The sequence below is a fragment of the Staurois parvus genome, unplaced genomic scaffold, assembly GCF_062004578.1.
Source record: "Staurois parvus isolate SC_StPar_1 unplaced genomic scaffold, SC_StPar_1.0 ptg000080l, whole genome shotgun sequence".
Classification (NCBI taxonomy): Eukaryota; Metazoa; Chordata; class Amphibia; order Anura; family Ranidae; genus Staurois; species Staurois parvus.
This window is the reverse complement of record NW_028317876.1, coordinates 10,769,758-10,787,326: the sequence shown is the minus strand read 5'-3', so window position 1 is coordinate 10,787,326 and position 17,569 is coordinate 10,769,758. Positions and strand designations below refer to the sequence as shown.

Genomic DNA, 17,569 nt, shown 5'->3' with positions numbered 1-17,569 from the left:
GAAATGATACTGAACTGTGTAGGGTTGAGTCAAGTCTTTCAACCTTCTGCTGCTGGAAACAATGCATAAATTGACGTTAGTGGTACCAACTATGTCAGCAAAAATTTAGCTAAAGTGTACAATGAAAAATGTCAGGAAAAAGAAATGCAATGTCCAGTAATATAGTCATATTTGGGTTGATTTACTAAAGGCAAATAGACTGTGCACTTTGCAAGTGTAGTTGCTCCAGAACATAGTAAACGAGGGGAGGCTCTGCTGACTTACATCATCCAATTGTGTGCAAGCAAAAATGCTTTTTTGTATTTTCCTTGTATGTGATTGGATATTCTTTGCAAAGTACTTCACCTCATTTACTAAGCTCTTGAGCAAATTCCCTTGCAGAGTGCAACTTCCCTTGCAAAGCACACAGTCTACTTGCCTTAAGTAAATCAACCCCTTTGCAGGTCCCTGTTGCAAACATACTTTGGAAATTGGGGCAAACCATGTACTGTATATGTCCATTCTGAACCATGTCCATTACAAGAGGAAACCCTGGACCTTTGCCCTTCTCCATTGGACCATTCTACCCAGGTTCTTTCTTGCTCGAAGCTACAGAGACCTCAGAGAGTTCACAGTTCCATAAATATTAGATCAAGCCTAAATGATAAGAGCAGATGAAGATAAGGCAAATAAAACCATTCCAAAATTGCTGGATATGTGGTCTCTATAACATTTTTGCTAAAGTCAGCCCTGTCAATTCCATTTAGCATGACTCACATTTACGGCTCATTCATACTTGTTGAATTACCTGGCATTTTACAATGCATGCACTTATTTCAAATTATGCACATTCTTACCTATGTAATGCATTGTGTTATATTGTACAAAATCCAATATAGGGCATTTTTGGATGTGCTATTAAAGACAAAACACAGTAAAAGTCTCCTGTGGGTTGGTAAATGAAAGTTGGCCCTCCTGTCTGTGTGCGCATAGACAAAAGGAACTTGTAAGTCATTTGCTGTACCACTGAACTTTAATATAAGAAACAGTTAGGGAAAAAAGGTAATTTTTTGTAGTTCTTGACAGTAAAATGATTTTTTAAGCGTTCCAAAAGAGACTTGGCTAGATTCACACGCCTGTCAGATTACAACATGACACTGGTTAGAATTGACAAGACAAGGAGAAGTGATAAACGTCAAATGTAGTGGATAATAGGAACTCTGAAATACTGCATAGGAAGGAGTGCTGTCAATCAGGCCGTTGGCCTGTGGCTCACTCTCCATATTGATAGAGATGTTGATATCCTTTCTAAGGTAATCACAAGTCCTCTATGGACATGTCCACGTACAGATTGGAGAATGTGACTGTGAATTAGTTACAGCGGCTGTGATCGCAGAGGTTGAAAATCTCATCTCCAGGCTATTGTACACAGGGAGATTCGGAGGTATTGAGATGAATGCATGTCTCATGTTGCTTCGCCATGTTGAACAATACAGGCATGTGCATATATTTCCATTAAAAAGCACCATATGACAAAACACAAGGGCACAGATTGATTCCTTTGCCAGCCTTGCGTATTGCTGCCCCCCCCCCCCCCATTCATTAACATGCAGTTTGCTTTGACAAAACAGATAACGTCTGGTAGCGTTATATTGTTGATGAAAAGAATACCAATGAAAAAGATGAGTATCTGTTGAATCAACAGATTTCTATGTTTATTTTCTCTTTGTATATTTTATATGTAAAACTTTAGTACAATCGGTTTAACAGATTATCCTGTGCACTAAGGCAGTACAAATGTAGGTCTCAGACGCACTGCAATGTTTGTAATATATGTATATATATATATATATATATATATATATATATATATATATATATATACACAGGTGAAACTCGAAAAATTAGAATATCGTGCAAAAGTTAATTTATTTCAGTACTGCAACTTAAAAGATGAAACTAATATATGAGATAGACTCATTACATGCAAAGCCAGATAGTTCAAACCGTGATTTGTCATAATTGTGATGATTATGGCTTACAGCTCATGAAAACCCCAAATCCACAATCTCAGAAAATTTGATTATTGTGAAACGTCTGGCAACTTCATACTGGACTTCAAGCATCTTGCAGTGTGTGCCTCTCCATTCTTCCTCCATACTCTGGGTCTTTGATTTCCAAATGAGATGCAAAAGTTGCTCTCATCAGAAAAGAGGACTTTGGACCACTGAGCAACAGACCAGATCTGTTTTTCTTTAGCCCAGGTAAGACGCTTCTGACGTTGTTTGTTGTTCAGGAGCGGCTTGAAAAGAGGAATACGACATTTGAAGCCCATGTCCAGGATCCGTCTGTGTGTGGTGGCTCTTGAATGGCCTTTTCCTGACAATCCTCTCCAGGCTGCGGTCATCCCTTTTGATTGTGCACCTTTTTCTTCCACACTTTTCCTTTCCACATAACTTTCTATTAATGTGCTTTGATACAGCACTTTGGGAACATCCAACTTCTTTTGTAATTACCTTTTGAGGCTTTCCCTCCTTATGGAGGGTGTCAGTGATGGTTTTCTGCACAACTGTCAGGTCAGCAGTCTTTCCCATGATTGTGATTCCTACTGAACCAGACTGAGAGACCATTTAAAGGCTCAGGAACCCTTTGCAGGTGTTAAGGCTTAATTAGCTGATTAGAGTGGGACACTTTGAGCCCAGAATATTGCACCTTTTCCCAATATTCAAATTTTCTGAGATTGTGGATTTGGGGTTTTCATGAGCTGTAAGCCATAATCATCACAATTATGACAATTCACAGCTTGAACTATCTTGCTTTTCATGTAATGAGTCTATCTCATATATTAGTTTCACCTTTTAAGTTGCATTACTGAAATAAATGAACGATTGCGTGATATTCTAATTTTTCGAGTTTCACCTGTGTGTACATACACTCACCAGCCACTTTATTAGGTACACCTTGCTAGTATAGGGTTGGACCCCCTTTTTGCCTTCAGAGCTGTCTTAATTCTTCTTGGCATAGATTCAACAAGGTGTTGGAAACATTCCTCAGAGATTTTGGTCCATATTGACTTGATAGCATCACGCAGTTGCTGCAGATTTGTCGGCTGCACATCCATGATGCAAATCTTCGGTTCCACCACTTCCCAAAGGTGCTCTATTAGATTGAGATCTGGTGACTGTGGAGGCCATTGGAGTACAGTGAACTCACTGTCATGTTGTAGAAACCAGATTGAGATGATTTGAGACATGGTGCATTATCCTGCTGGAAGTAGCCGTCAGAAGATGGGTACACTGTAGTCATAAAGGGATGGACATGGTCAGCAACAATACTCAGGTACACCGTGGCATGTAAACAATTCTCAATTGGTACTAAGTGGCCAAAAGTATGCCAGGAAACTTGTAAACCTTAGAGATGGTTGTGTGTGAAAATTCCAGTATATCAGCAGTTTTTGAAATACTAAGACCAGCCTGTCTGGCACCAGCAACCATACCACATTCAAAGTCACCTAAATGCTAGATACTGTAGATTTATGAGTATCAACTTGTATTTCCTCTGCAGAGAGCAACTCTCCTTGGTAAGACACCTTTGCTTAAAGTGAAAGGACAATAAACATAAAATGTAATATATTGTCCTTTCAAGTGTGAAAATAGTGTTTTTTTTTTACTGTAATCACTACTGTAGATTGTGAACAGTATTCCCTATTCATGTAAAGTGTATGTACAGCCAGAACTTTTTAGATAGAATAAGGAAGGATTAAAACCCCCCGTCAGTTTATTTATTTATTTGCAGTCTGTTGGAAATTGGGAACATTTTGCTTCATTTCCTATTGTAGAAACACAACTGGATGTTAATGGAAATCCCCCAAATTGAGGGGAATTCTTCTCTTAGACAGTTGTCCGCAGAACACATGTCTTGATTTGAAGGTTTTCCCTCACCTCTGGGAACAATTCTAAAATACTAGATTTCTCCTTACAATGAAAAAAAGAAGGGTGAATCTCCACAAGAGGGACACAGTAAAAAACAATTGAGAGAGCGCACACCTTTTATTCACTTTATTCAAAACATAAAAAAGTGTTGCCTGGTTATACACTTTTAGGACACATTGGTGATATTACTTTTGGTGTATATTTTAGTGTGCTAATTATACAAATCCATCAAAAAGTGGTATTTTCATTTTGGCTAGATGGACACCAGCAACAGTCAATTACCTTAGGTTGTCATATTCTTGCTATTGACCAATGGTTCAAAGTAGATGACACTTGACATAACAGAACCAAAGGAATCCTAGTGTTCTAGTGAGTGCCCATGAGTTATCATCTGAAATTTTCAAGACTAGGAGACAGATCTCTTTAAGGACCCTTTGTAAGCCTTCCTTCCTTCCTCTCTTTTTCTTCCTTCCTTCCTTCCTTCCTTCCTTCCTTCCTTCCTTCCTTCCTTCCTTCCTTCCTTCCCTCCTTCCTTCCTTCCTCTCTTTTTCTTCCTTGATTTTCTCCTACATGAGCCCTTCATTTTTAACATGAATGTATTTTAAAAGATGTTTTCTTTATGGTCTATTTTCCATTTGTATTATCACAACTTTGTTATTAACTGAAGGGTGTTTTCTTGTCCTACAAGTGTTACTATCATCCTGACAAATCCTTTAATTCTTCTCTTTTTCTCTTCTCTCCTACACGTGTGGAAAGTGGATATCTGTCATCTAAATTCCTTTCATGTGTTGCATTGGTAGTACCTTGGTTGTTTTGGTTTCTCTTGACACCTGAACGTCATTTTCTATGCTTTAAGTGGTTGATATTAGGAAGAATGCAATCCTCAACCTGTAAAGCACTTGTGACAATAGAATCTATGTGACCGTAACATATGACTCTCACTCAAAATGCCACCTGCAAAAATGTTTGCTATACTGTCTGTTTTAAGCTTTTAGAAAAGAGTAACCTTTGCTTTTGTCATCTCTTTTCTCCCTATCTTTTTTTATTTTTGGGTTCCTCCATTTAGGACAGAATTTTACTTTGCGACAGCTAGGCATCTGTGAACCGGCATCTCGTCGCGGACTGGCATTTTGTGCAGACATGGGGCTTCCACACCGAGGTTATTCGATCAGTGCAGGTTCAGATGCTGAGACTGAAAATGAAGGGGTGATGTCGCCAGAACATGCCATGAGACTCTGGGGCAGGGGGGTGAAGTCCGGACGCAGTTCCTGTCTCTCCAGCCGCTCCAATTCTGCGCTGACGCTGACTGACACCGAGCATGAGAACAAGTCGGACAGCGAAACTGGTAAGTACATTTTATCTCCTCATCTAAACATGAATTAGACATTTAACTTTGCACATTTTGGTTTATTAATTGCAATATGAATAGATAAAATACCTTTATGGGTTGTATCTGCTGTTTGTAAACAAAATTATCCGTTTATTATATGGCTACATTCACAATTGAGCGTAGAGTATTCAGATAAATTTAAAGGCTTTTCTGTGCTTATTTTGCACATATTTACACAACTTTTAGGAGTGCTGTGCCATACAGTAGCTTCTGATGGGGCAGGATCATAAAGTCTTGGCCCCATAAACTTCTATTATGAGAGTATGTTTTTTAAGGCACTCTCATTGAAGTCAACCGGACCAAAAATGCCCAAATCTGCCTGAAAAGAAGGTCCTGTACTTTTTCAAGTGACTGAACAGTCATCATTCAAAAAATGCTAGCTTCAAATTCTGAGGTACAAAATGCTCAGGTGTGAATGTAGACCTAGTTATGAATAAAAATCTTGTTTTGGCTTATGCTGGTAAAAGTACCCATAGACAATAGATATTTGCCATTCCTTAGAAAAGGTGAGAAAAGTTCTATATACTCTGTACTACATTTTTGGAACTTTATGTAGGTTAGGGACAACTGTAGCCATACCGCCCAACTTTTTGAAATGATAAAGGACAAGTCCTTGCTGTAGCCCCAGTTGCATGGACCACAAAGATCTAATAAGCAGGAAGTGATTGGCTAAACCAGACAGATGCGTTTTGACCTCTGTTTTTCCTTTATATTGGCTTTTCAAAATAATACATGCAGTAATATAGAGGTTGGATAAACATGTAATGCAGCATAGCACTTTTGGAAATAAAATAGTACCTTTTACATAACGATGTACATATCAGACCAACAAGAGGGAAACCTGAGGCTATGTGAGGGACAAAAGAACCTGGTCTCAAAAGAGGAGCAGTCCCTCTGAAAAAGGGCCAGTTGGGAACAGGGGCGGACTGACCATTTGGAAACTTGGGCACTGCCCGAGGCCCCGGGGTCAGTAGGGGGCCCCATGAGATGCCCCTGGTACCTTTTTCATAGGTTTTTTTGAGTTTGGGCAAGGACACAGGGGCCCCATGATCCCCTATTGTCCAGGGGCCCCATGAGGTGTCAGTCCGCCCCTGGTAGGGAATTATCTTTGCACTGACAGTGTAGAAAAATAGTTGATAGAAAAAGAAAGCTACCACCCAGTTTACAACTTTTCAGCTCTGCTTTTTTGCCTATAATGACCATTGTTAGCTCATACCCTGACAATTTGTGGTGTGAATGTTTTAAAGTCTCTAGTAACAGCTGAACTTCTATTATCTCTGGGTACCAAGGATTTCTTATTTGTGTAGCAATATGCCATCAATGTTACATTTGCTGGTTTCGATACAACTATTTCAAATGCTTCAAGAGTTGATTTCTGTAAAATATAGTTCACAGAGCTATTTGAGTACCTGAAATATGAATATACAATTGTATGAATAACAATACACCTCACAGCCACATTTCGTAGACAAGGGCTTTTGAAGAAATGAAAAATTACTGAACAGTTGAAATTATATCGTGGGTAAAGTTGTGGGTACATGGATGTCTATGGACCTGTCTATCCTCTTTGTTGTGGGCAAAGCAATACATGTTAAGACTGCACAGGAATGCTGATCTTTCTATTTAATGCAGAGTATGCAGCTCAGGAGCAGAAAACCTTGTAATGCAGTGCAGGAGTGCAGGAGTGCAGGACTGTTCAGTGCAGTATAAGATCACAATACTTTTCAGTGGAGTACAAGAATGCAATACATTTCAGTGCAGTACAGGAGAGCTATACTTTTAATTGCAGTGCAGAAGTGTCTACGTAGGTGTGCAGATAAGAGAACAATGCTTTTCTATACAATGCCAAAGACCTATTTTTTTCTGTACTATGCAGGAAAGCAAAACGTAATACGAGAACAATACACTAGCATGGAAAGTGGATGAACAATACTTTGCCATGCAGTACAGGAGAGCAATACTCTACTATGCAGTGCAGGAGTACAATATGTCTCCTAGATTGTAAGCTCGAAAGAGCAGGGCCCTTGATCCCCTCATGTTTTGCATTGTATTGGTATTGTTCTGTCACATGTTCTGTCCCCCTTTGTAATGTACAGCGCTGAGTGAACTATTGGCGCTTTATAAATACTGTATAATAATAATAATAATAATAATATGCAGTGAAGGAAAACAATATATTTTTTTTCTATGCAGTGCAGAAGTATAACACTTTTTTTTATGCAGTGCAGAAGAACAATACTTTTCCATGCAGAGCAGGAGAACAATACTTTCTATGCAGTGCAGGAGAAACAATGCATTTCTATGTAGTACAGGAGTACTATATGTTTCTATTCAGTGCAGGAGTACAATACATTGTATGCAGCGTAAGACAGCAATAATTTTTCTTTACAGTGCAGGACAACAATATCTTGTATGCAGTGCAGGACAACAATACTTTTTCTGTGCAGTGCAGGACAACAATACTTTTTCTGTGCAGTGCAGGACAATACTTAATTTAGAGTGCAGGAGTACATTGTGTTTCTATGCATCATTACTGTATATAAACCAGACTGCAAACATACCTAATCCCTTATGTATCGTATAAAGAACCACAAAAAACAAATGGGACTTTACTGGTACAAAAAGCAGACAACCTCATATTACTGTATAAAACATGTTTATTGAAACATATCTTCCAAAAATGTACCATAAAACAGTATTTTAGCTAGTCAGCCCAATAAATTACAGCATTATGTGTTTTGATATCTAAGTCCTCCAAAGGCTGACGTGTTTCACTTATTAGCTTCCTCAGGACCCCTAAAGGAGTTGGAGGCAAACAAGTCCAATGCCCTAGCTGGAAGATGCATATATATACAACATTAGTTATATAGTTGTAATATTACACAATCTTTACAAAGAGAAACCTTCTCCGCAAACTCACATGTCAACATGAGCGGTAATATAGGGTAGCAGCATCCACACAGCAGTTAAAATGGTCACAGATGAACATCTGCAGCACACACGGCTACCTCTCCTCATACCCCACACAGTGAGTCCCTGTAAACAGACCAAATGATCATGTTTCATCCTAAGACAGAAAAAAGAGGGGGAGAAAAGGGAAGACAGAGGAAACAAGGCAGAGTGATCCATCCAGCGGGAAAGAACCGCCCATCCCATTGTCAGCGCACATCGCATATGCGCATCTACATCACTTCCACTCTTACCAGTCATAGGGCGGAAATGCCTCCTCACATCTAGAAGATGGCCATGACACTTATATGCTCTCCTTAATAAACTCCACAGCCTCAACCCTATGGACCTGAAAAGCGACCCTAAGCACAACAACAGTGTGCCACATATTGGCGACACATGGCCACCACTCGACTTCCACCACCTCAGCTCCACCACCTTGGTAGACCTAGAGCCAATGACGGTCTAGTCCCCCAGATATTATCCATAGTCGAATGCTCGAACTTCATCTATTACAATCTCATGAGCAGAATCAAATACAGATTGAATACCAGTTAACTGTATTTGTCAACCCCCCCATATTTGAGAAACATACAGGATCCCAATGGAGACGATTAAGGGGCCAAGGTCATAAAAATCCACCCAGACCACAAGTAGATGCCGCAAATCCCAGGAAAACCCCCCTACATGACACGTGTTACATCAAAGTGGAGAATCATTATTTATCAAAATTAAACAAAAAGATTTGTACAAAACAACTTAACTATCACCCCACATCATTGTTCTCACAAGTAGGATTTGTGGTAATAACAAGGGTTATATAGTTATAGGCCAACCCCATAACACAATCATAATGGGGGAACATCAGATATTTCCTGAGAAAGCACACAGAACATCCACAACAAATGGCTCTAATTACCCATCTTATGTTTCTCTGCAGTGAAGGAAAACAGTACTTTTGTATGCAGTGCAGGAAAAACAATACTTAATTCATAGTACAGGAATACAATCAGGGGCAGACTGACAACTCATGGGGCCCCCGGGCAATAGGGGATCATGGGGCCCCTGTGTCCTTGCCCACACTCAAATCACACCCAAAAAAGCCTATGAAAGGTACCAAGGGAATCTCATGGGGCCCCCTACTGACCCCGGGCCCTCGGGCAGTGCCGGAGTTCCCAAATGGTCAGTCCACGCCTGAGTACAATACGTTTCTATGTAGTGCAGAAGTACAATTCTTTTCTAGGTATTGCAGGAGTACAGTATCAATTTCTATGCAGTGCAGGAAAACAATATTTGTTTCTATGCAGTGCAGAAAAACAATTATTTTTTTATGCAGAGCAGGAGAACAATACTTTTCTATGGAATGCAGGAGAACAATACTTTTTTGCGCAGTGGAGGAGTACAATAATTTTCTACACCGTGCAGGAGTACAATACTTTTCTATGTACTGCAGGAGTACAATAAGTTACTATGCAGGGCAGGAGTACAATAAGTTACTATGCAGGGCAGGAGTACAATTATTTACTATGCAGGGCAGGAGTACAATACGTTACTATGCAGGGCAGGAGTACAATAAGTTACTATGCAGGGCAGGAGTACAATAAGTTACTATGCAGGGCAGGAGTACAATAAGTTACTATGCAGGGCAGGAGTGCAATAAGTTACTATGCAGGACAGGAGTGCAATAAGTTACTATGCAGGGCAGGAGTACAATAAGTTACTATGCAGTGTAGGAGTACAATACGTTACTATGCAGGGCAGGAGTACAATAAGTTACTATGCAGGGCAGGAGTACAATAAGTTACTATGCAGGGCAGGAGTACAATAAGTTACTATGCAGGACAGGAGTACAATAAGTTACTATGCAGGGCAGGAGTACAATAAGTTACTATGCAGGACAGGAGTGCAATACGTTACTATGCAGGGCAGGAGTACAATAAGTTACTATGCAGGGCAGGAGTACAATACGTTACTATGCAGGGCAGGAGTACAATAAGTTACTATGCAGGGCAGGAGTACAATAAGTTACTATGCAGAACAGGAGTACAATAAGTTACTATGCAGGGCAGGAGTACAATAAGTTACTATGCAGGACAGGAGTGAAATACGTTACTATGCAGGGCAGGAGTACAATAAGTTACTATGCAGGGCAGGAGTTCAATACGTTACTATGCAGGGCAGGAGTACAATAAGTTACTATGCAGGGCAGGAGTACAATACGTTACTATGCAGGGCAGGAGTACAATAAGTTACTATGCAGGGCAGGAGTACAATAAGTTACTATGCAGAACAGGAGTACAATAAGTTACTATGCAGGGCAGGAGTACAATAAGTTACTATGCAGGACAGGAGTGCAATACGTTACTATGCAGGGCAGGAGTACAATAAGTTACTATGCAGGGCAGGAGTACAATACGTTACTATGCAGGGCAGGAGTACAATAAGTTACTATGCAGGGCAGGAGTACAATACATTACTATGCAGGGCAGGAGTACAATAAGTTACTATGCAGTGCAGGAGTACAATATGTTATTATGCAGTGCAGGAGTACAATACATTTCTATGCAGTGCAGGAATACAATACATATCTATGCAGAGCAGGAGAACATTTTTTTTTTTAATATGCAGTGAAAAAGAGCAATAGTTTTTGTTCTATGCAGTGCAGGAAAAAATTCTTTTTTTATGCAGTGAAGGAGAGCAGCATGTTTCTATTCAGTGCAGGAGAACAAACCTTTTCTATATATTACAGAAGTATGATGTTACTATGCAGTGCAGGAGTACAATACTTTTCTATGTATTACAGAAGTATGATACGTTACTATGCAGTGCAGGAGTACATTACGTTTCTATGTATTACAGAAGTATGATACGTTACTATGCAGTGCAGGAGTACATTACTTTTCTATGTATTACAGAAGTATAATGTTACTATGCAGTGCAGGAGTACAATACTTTTCTATGTATTACAGAAGCAGGATACGTTACTATGCAGTGCAGGAATACAATACTTTTCTATGTATTACAGAAGCAAGATATGTTACTATGCAGTGCAGGAGTACAATACTTTTCTATGTATTACAGAAGTATGATGCATTACTATGCATTGCAGGAGTACAATACTTTTCTATGTATTACAGAAGTACGATACGTTAATATGAAGTGCAGGAGTACATTACTTTTCTATGTATTACAGAAGTACGATATGTTACTATGCAGTGCAGGAGTACAATACTTTTCTATGTATTACAGAAGTATGATAGGTTACTATGCAGTGCAGGAGTACATTACTTTTCTATGTATTACAGAAGTATGATACGTTACTATGCAGTGCAGGAGTACATTACTTTTCTATGTATTACGGAAGTACGATACGTTACTATGCAGTGCAGGAGTACATTACTTTTCTATGTATTACGGAAGTACGAGACGTTACTATGCAGTGCAGGACTACATTACTTTTCTATGTATTACAGAAGTACGATACGTTTCTATGCAGTGCAGGACTACAATACTTTTTTATATATTACAGAAGTACAATACGTTACTATGCAGTGCAGGAGTACAATATTTTTTTATATAGCACAGAAGTACAATAAGTTACTATGCAGTGCAGGAGTACAATACCTTTCTATGTATTACAGAAGTGCAATACATTACTATGTAGTGCAGGAGTACAATACATTTCTATACATTGCAGGAGTACAATATGTTTCTATGCAGTGCAGAAAAACAATATTTTTTTCTATGCAGTGCAGAACAATACTTTTTTTGTCTATGCAGTGCAGAAGAACATTTTTTTTCCATGCATGGCAGGAAAACAATACTTTTTTATGCAGTGCAGGGGAACAATATATGTTTATGCAGTGCAGGAGATCAATACTTTTCTATGCAGTGCAGGAAAACAATATTTCATTTACAGTACATGAGTACATTAAGTCTCTATACAGTACAATACGTTTCTATTCAGTGCAAGAGAACAGTACTTTCCTATGCACTGTAGAAGAGCAATACTTTTTTTTTGTGCGGTACTGAGATATCATTTCCATATTTTAGTATAAGGCTAAAACGGAGGCAAACAGAAATGTTACAAAAGAAGGTTGCCGCTTTCTCTGATGCTTTTGTGTTCCCCAGTCAGGCTGACAGCAATGCGCACTATAAAGCTCTCCATACATAAAGAACAGTTGGTTGTATTTTTATTTTTATAAAAACATCACAGAGGTGAGATAGGTCCTAAAGACATCCATGTGCCCTGGAAAAGTAAAAGTGAAAGATCCCTGTGAATAGTTAGCATATAGGATATTTTGAATTACTAGTTTACCAGCAAATCCTTTATATAGGTCATAAAGACACATTAGTTTCTATAAGTGTCCAAACCTGCAGATTATAGCTGTTCTGTAGTTAATCTCTTTGTGTTTGTGTTTACATAAAGGAAACTTTATGTATATGCCTTGTAATGACAGGTTTGCTTTAAAATTGTAATACCAATACTTTTTGATCACTTACAGTATATGCTCTGTTTGAATCCAGCAATCATTGCAAAGATTTCTAGTGGACATAAATGAGTGTAATTTCTCACACCTTATTAAACATCAGGCTTTAGAAGAGAATATGCAGTGCCTTAATCAGGCTTCATGCACATGGATGCATTCGTCCATGCAGCATAAATACGCTAGGTATTTCTGACACCTGGGATATCCTGGAGCTGTGCAGCAATCATAGACTGTATGAGTAGGACTGTCTATGTTAGCAGGTTGCCTGCACAGGCATATCTTTGGGAATATTTTCAAGACAAATGTCTATTTCCTTACTATATTATATTCAATATTAGTAGCATGTTCTGTGTACAATATCATCTCTGTCCTGTAGAATGAAAAGTTGTTCCTTTGCAGGATAAAATTTGCCATCAGGCCGTAAAATATGTCTTTAAAAAAAAGTCCAAAATTATAGCCGACAGTCTTACAAATCCTATAATTTTTTTTTAAAGGTACATACTTGTTTTTTTTTTTTTTGGTGGTGTGTGTGTGTGTGTGTGTTATACGTACCTTTTGCCAGACATATCATTTGTAAAGCAAGAAGTTTACCGACCATTTCAAGTTGTTAGTGGTTGCAAGTACTCAGACTGTTTTATTAGCAAGTAAAGGATTACAGCAACTGAACAGGGGGCTCTGCATTTCTTCATAGCTGGCTGCTTGCACGCCTGGCAGCAAATGAGTTACACTGCCCTCTATGTGGTCAAATAAATTATCACAATACTTAGTCATAAAATTGTTTTAATTTATTTCTTGGGGCTTATCGGAGGCTGGTAATAAAGCCCCCTGGTAATTCCATTATATGTTGTGCTAGTTGCGTGACTGCAACCACATTTCAGACTAAGCACAGACAGGCTCTTTTGACCTGCACATATCCCACCTTTCCGTAAAATAAAATGATCGGATTATACCTGTGATCACATGTAATTACAGTGCTGCTTGTTAAATGTGCTACTTGATTTTGAAGACCATTAAAAACAGCTGCTTTTCATCACCAATTCTGTCATTTCTCTGTACTAGTAGATTGTATTTAAAACATTTTTTTTTATTTTTAAATCGCAGTGCCCTGCTCCTCTGAAGCAAAATGGCTGATGGCCATTCATTCCTTGCTTCTTAAAAAATGATCTATATGCCCTTCGGTATCAGCCCAATTTTTCAAAAGAAAGGGCTTGAAAACAGAGTGGTAGGATGCAGCTATGTGAGGGGTTATATGCTGTTGGGATCAGATAAGTTATCTATATCTTCACCAGTAAACCCAAAAAAGTGTACTTTGGAACTGTACCCCTTCATTAAAGAAAAATTAAGTTTTAAATGTATGTTGAGAAAGAAAACAGCTTTATTTGTAAAAAAGACACTCCTGCATTCATCATTCAAAATTATTTTAAAGCCTCCTTTGGGCTGTTTTTTCTCCCTCATTTGTCAGGTCTACTACTGTAGAAAAGCAAGAGATAAAATTACAAGACCAGTTCACGTCCTGCACCTTCCAATTATGGACTGAAGTGAATTGTTGTTACAGACCACATGAACTTGACAGATTCCCATGGTGGGGTGATTTAATTATTACATTCAGTGAAAACATATGCAACAAATTATTTTACACATGCATCAGAAATCAGCACATTTGCTTTATCCCCTAACATAATATACCAGGTATGGAAATAATGCCAGAATAACCCATGTGTCCCCATAGTCTGTGCCAAGAAGCCTGACCATCATAAATACATACTACAAGGATAACGCAGTGCCCAAATTAGAGAGACATGTAAATGTTTGTGTGTAGAAAATGGTAAAGTCTGCTTTACATCTTTACATACTTCGTATACTGTGTATGGTTAAAGCCGCCATTGATCAACAGGAGGAAAAGACAACTGTCACTGAACTATGGTGGTGTATTTCACTATGAAACTCTTCTTGGTTTTGACAGATCAGGACATCTACCTCTCTTGAAAATATTTAGTTTTTCAAGTATTTTATACATTCCTATATTTTGCAATTCCTCCTCACCTATAGGAATTATAACCTAAGGTATGAATGTATACCCTCTACCTATCTATATAATACAGATATACTGATCAGCAGACAGGCAGTCACACAAACAGGAGTGTAGTGGAACAGCAGATGACCTGAATTAAGTCTGGTAAATGTATGGTAGTTCTTTACTGAACACTACACAGAAAATGACTGCATTCCTATTAAAAGATTAGTTTGGCTTTCCTATCAGTTGTATAGCACTCAATGTAAGGGGTCCTTCTGCATTGAGTTCACTAAGATTAGTATCCCCTGGTTCATTTGCCACAGCCTGAGCACAGATGTTTAAACAGTTGCCCAATAGGAAACTACCCCATCATCCCAATGACCCTTGGGAACTCAGAGGCTTAGTGACTATTTCAGTTTTCTTTCAGAAAACCTCAATGCTAGTAAGTGAATTGGCAAGTACTTCAGGATCCAGGAGGTCTGTAGATCTTATAATACCACTGTTAAAAGGATGCCCAGGTGTAGGGGCTAAAGAAAAAAACTCTGGTAGGCAGGATTCCTGCTTTAAGATCATCTTTTGTTAAGAATCACTCAGTCCTCTTTTTCTCACTGGCATATTAATGGAATTCCAAGCACTGAAAGGGTTTATTTCTAAGTACCTCATCAATTATAGCAGGTCCATAGTCTCTACTGACTTAGAAAAGCGGTTTCCAAACTAATCTAGGAGCAGTTCAATGAAGAGCTGGGTTATACTTCAATAGAGGAAGTGAGAGAGTGGTGACTCCACCAAGAAGGATTTAGTCTGCTGTGAGAATTAGAGGGCTTTTTTGTGTGTTGTTTCAAAGTTCTTTTTTGTGGAAAACAGGGTGGGCTGGAGGGGATATTGCGCATGTCACCTGTTATCCTCTGCGGAGGTTTAAAGCGAGTGGTGATAAAGTTTATCCCCAGGGCTTGTTTACAATCAAAGATGTCTTTCTATGCTCCTCTTGAAGGCATCTCAAAGAAGTTACAAAATCCTAAGATGGATGAACGAGCATGCAGAATAGTTATTACCATGGCTTAAGTCATTGAAGAACAAATTTGATCACGCTTTAAACTTTTTGGCTGATGAGTGCAATTGAAATCACAAGTAAAGAGAGGAGTGTGGCCTTTGATGTACATTGGGGAAATGGTTTACACTGCAATTAAAATCCACAGAAGTACTTCTAAAGACTTAGCTTGTCATAGAAAAGTGTTTTTATTTATAGCAAAATTCAGGGAGTAAGAATACTTCTGGACGTTAGAGTGTGGTCAAATGTTAAGAGACAATCTCAACACTGAAAGGTTTTTGTCTTCTTGGATGTCACGTGCACCCACTTACTTTTATCCTGCAAGTATGAATGTAGAGTGACCTGCAGGGACAGCGCATAGTTTTCTTACTGACAGCCCGGTATTAGGGTCAGCTTACTAAGACAAGCTGTTTTAACTGCTATATTTTTTCTTTTCTTTCTTTTTCCTTATTAGAATATACAACTTGCATATATATAATGTGTATATATATATATATATATTACATATCATATTGGTGTTTATTATTATATTTTTACCTATGTGATTTTGTTTCTAATTGAAAGCCCCTATTTCTCATGTTCCTGTATTCCTTTTACGGAACATTATTTTGTCTCCACCTTAAATAGATACCTTTTAAACTATTTTTCTTCAGAGGCTCATTGTATTTAAAGTAGTTCCAAAGGCAGAAGGTTTTTTACCTTTTTTTTTTCTTTTTTATCATTCTATGCATTAAGGTAAAAAAACTTTCTGGGTGCAGCTCCCCCACAGCCCCCCTTATACGTACCTGAGCCCCTTCTCAATCCAGCGATGTGCGTGACAGATGCTGCTCTCCTAGGTCTCTCTCTCCTAATTAGTTCACACAGTAGTGGGAGCAATTGGCTCCTTCTGCTGTCACTCATAGCCAGTGAAACAATAAGGAGGGGACAGGGCTGAGCTGCACTCTGTGTGTGAATGGACAATATCCATTCACAGGAGCATGGCGCGGGAACAATCCTGCTAAAGTGCCCCCATAGCAAGAGGCCAGGGCTGCCTCTGGGAGACCCAAAAAAGAAGAGGATCAGGGCTGCTCTGTGGGAAACCATTTTTGTTTTGTTTGTTTTTAATACAACCTTTAGAACCACTCTAAAGGTGCAAATGAATGCAATCATTTTTGTGAACTGTTAATATAACGTGTATCTAATAATTCAGCTGATCTGTATGGTTAAAAATGTATCACTTCAAGCTGATCTCCAGGCAGATATGAAAGATCCAGATTAATGCAGCTCTGTATTCATTAATATATCATTAAAGCAGTATTAAACCCCAAAACAAAAAAATATTATGTCACAGCTTACCAATTCATAGACATGGCAATTGAATTTGTTTTCTTTAAGTTTTTTTTTCTTTCATTTTCACAGGATGACCTGACTAGTTAGACTGTTATTTTTCAACTTCTTTTTAACAGTCCAAGCTGTTTAGCAAAATGTACAATTGGAAGGTTCAGAGAAATCATTTACCACTGACAGGACTGATTACAACGGTCAACTTTATTCATTTTTGTAAAACCTTTATCCCAATAAGGTGAAAAAACTTGCTGTAACTGTTTAAAAAGTTTTAGCTTGATTTCAGCTTTATTTTGTCAATTCCGTTTAAAATAGCTAGTCTTAACACTACCCTCCCACCGAATTGACAGTGTTGCTGTCCAAAGGTGTCTCTATATCTTCTCTATCCAGAAAGGAGACACTGTGTGCTACAGAAAGAATGTTAATGTCAAGATCACCAAATGA

General features: G+C 38.6%; 1 protein-coding gene across 13 annotated transcripts in view; it reads left to right on the top strand.

The window, feature by feature from the left end:
- The window catches only part of TENM3 (teneurin transmembrane protein 3), a 1,391,898-nt gene that overhangs the window by 485,773 nt on the left and 888,556 nt on the right, over positions 1–17,569 (top strand). For all 13 annotated transcript variants that reach the window (XM_089669645.1, XM_089669651.1, XM_089669650.1 and 10 more), the window contains one exon: positions 4,978–5,256. In XM_089669645.1, the coding sequence (XP_089525771.1) occupies positions 4,978–5,256 (279 nt within the window). The remainder of the gene's footprint in view (positions 1–4,977; positions 5,257–17,569) is intronic.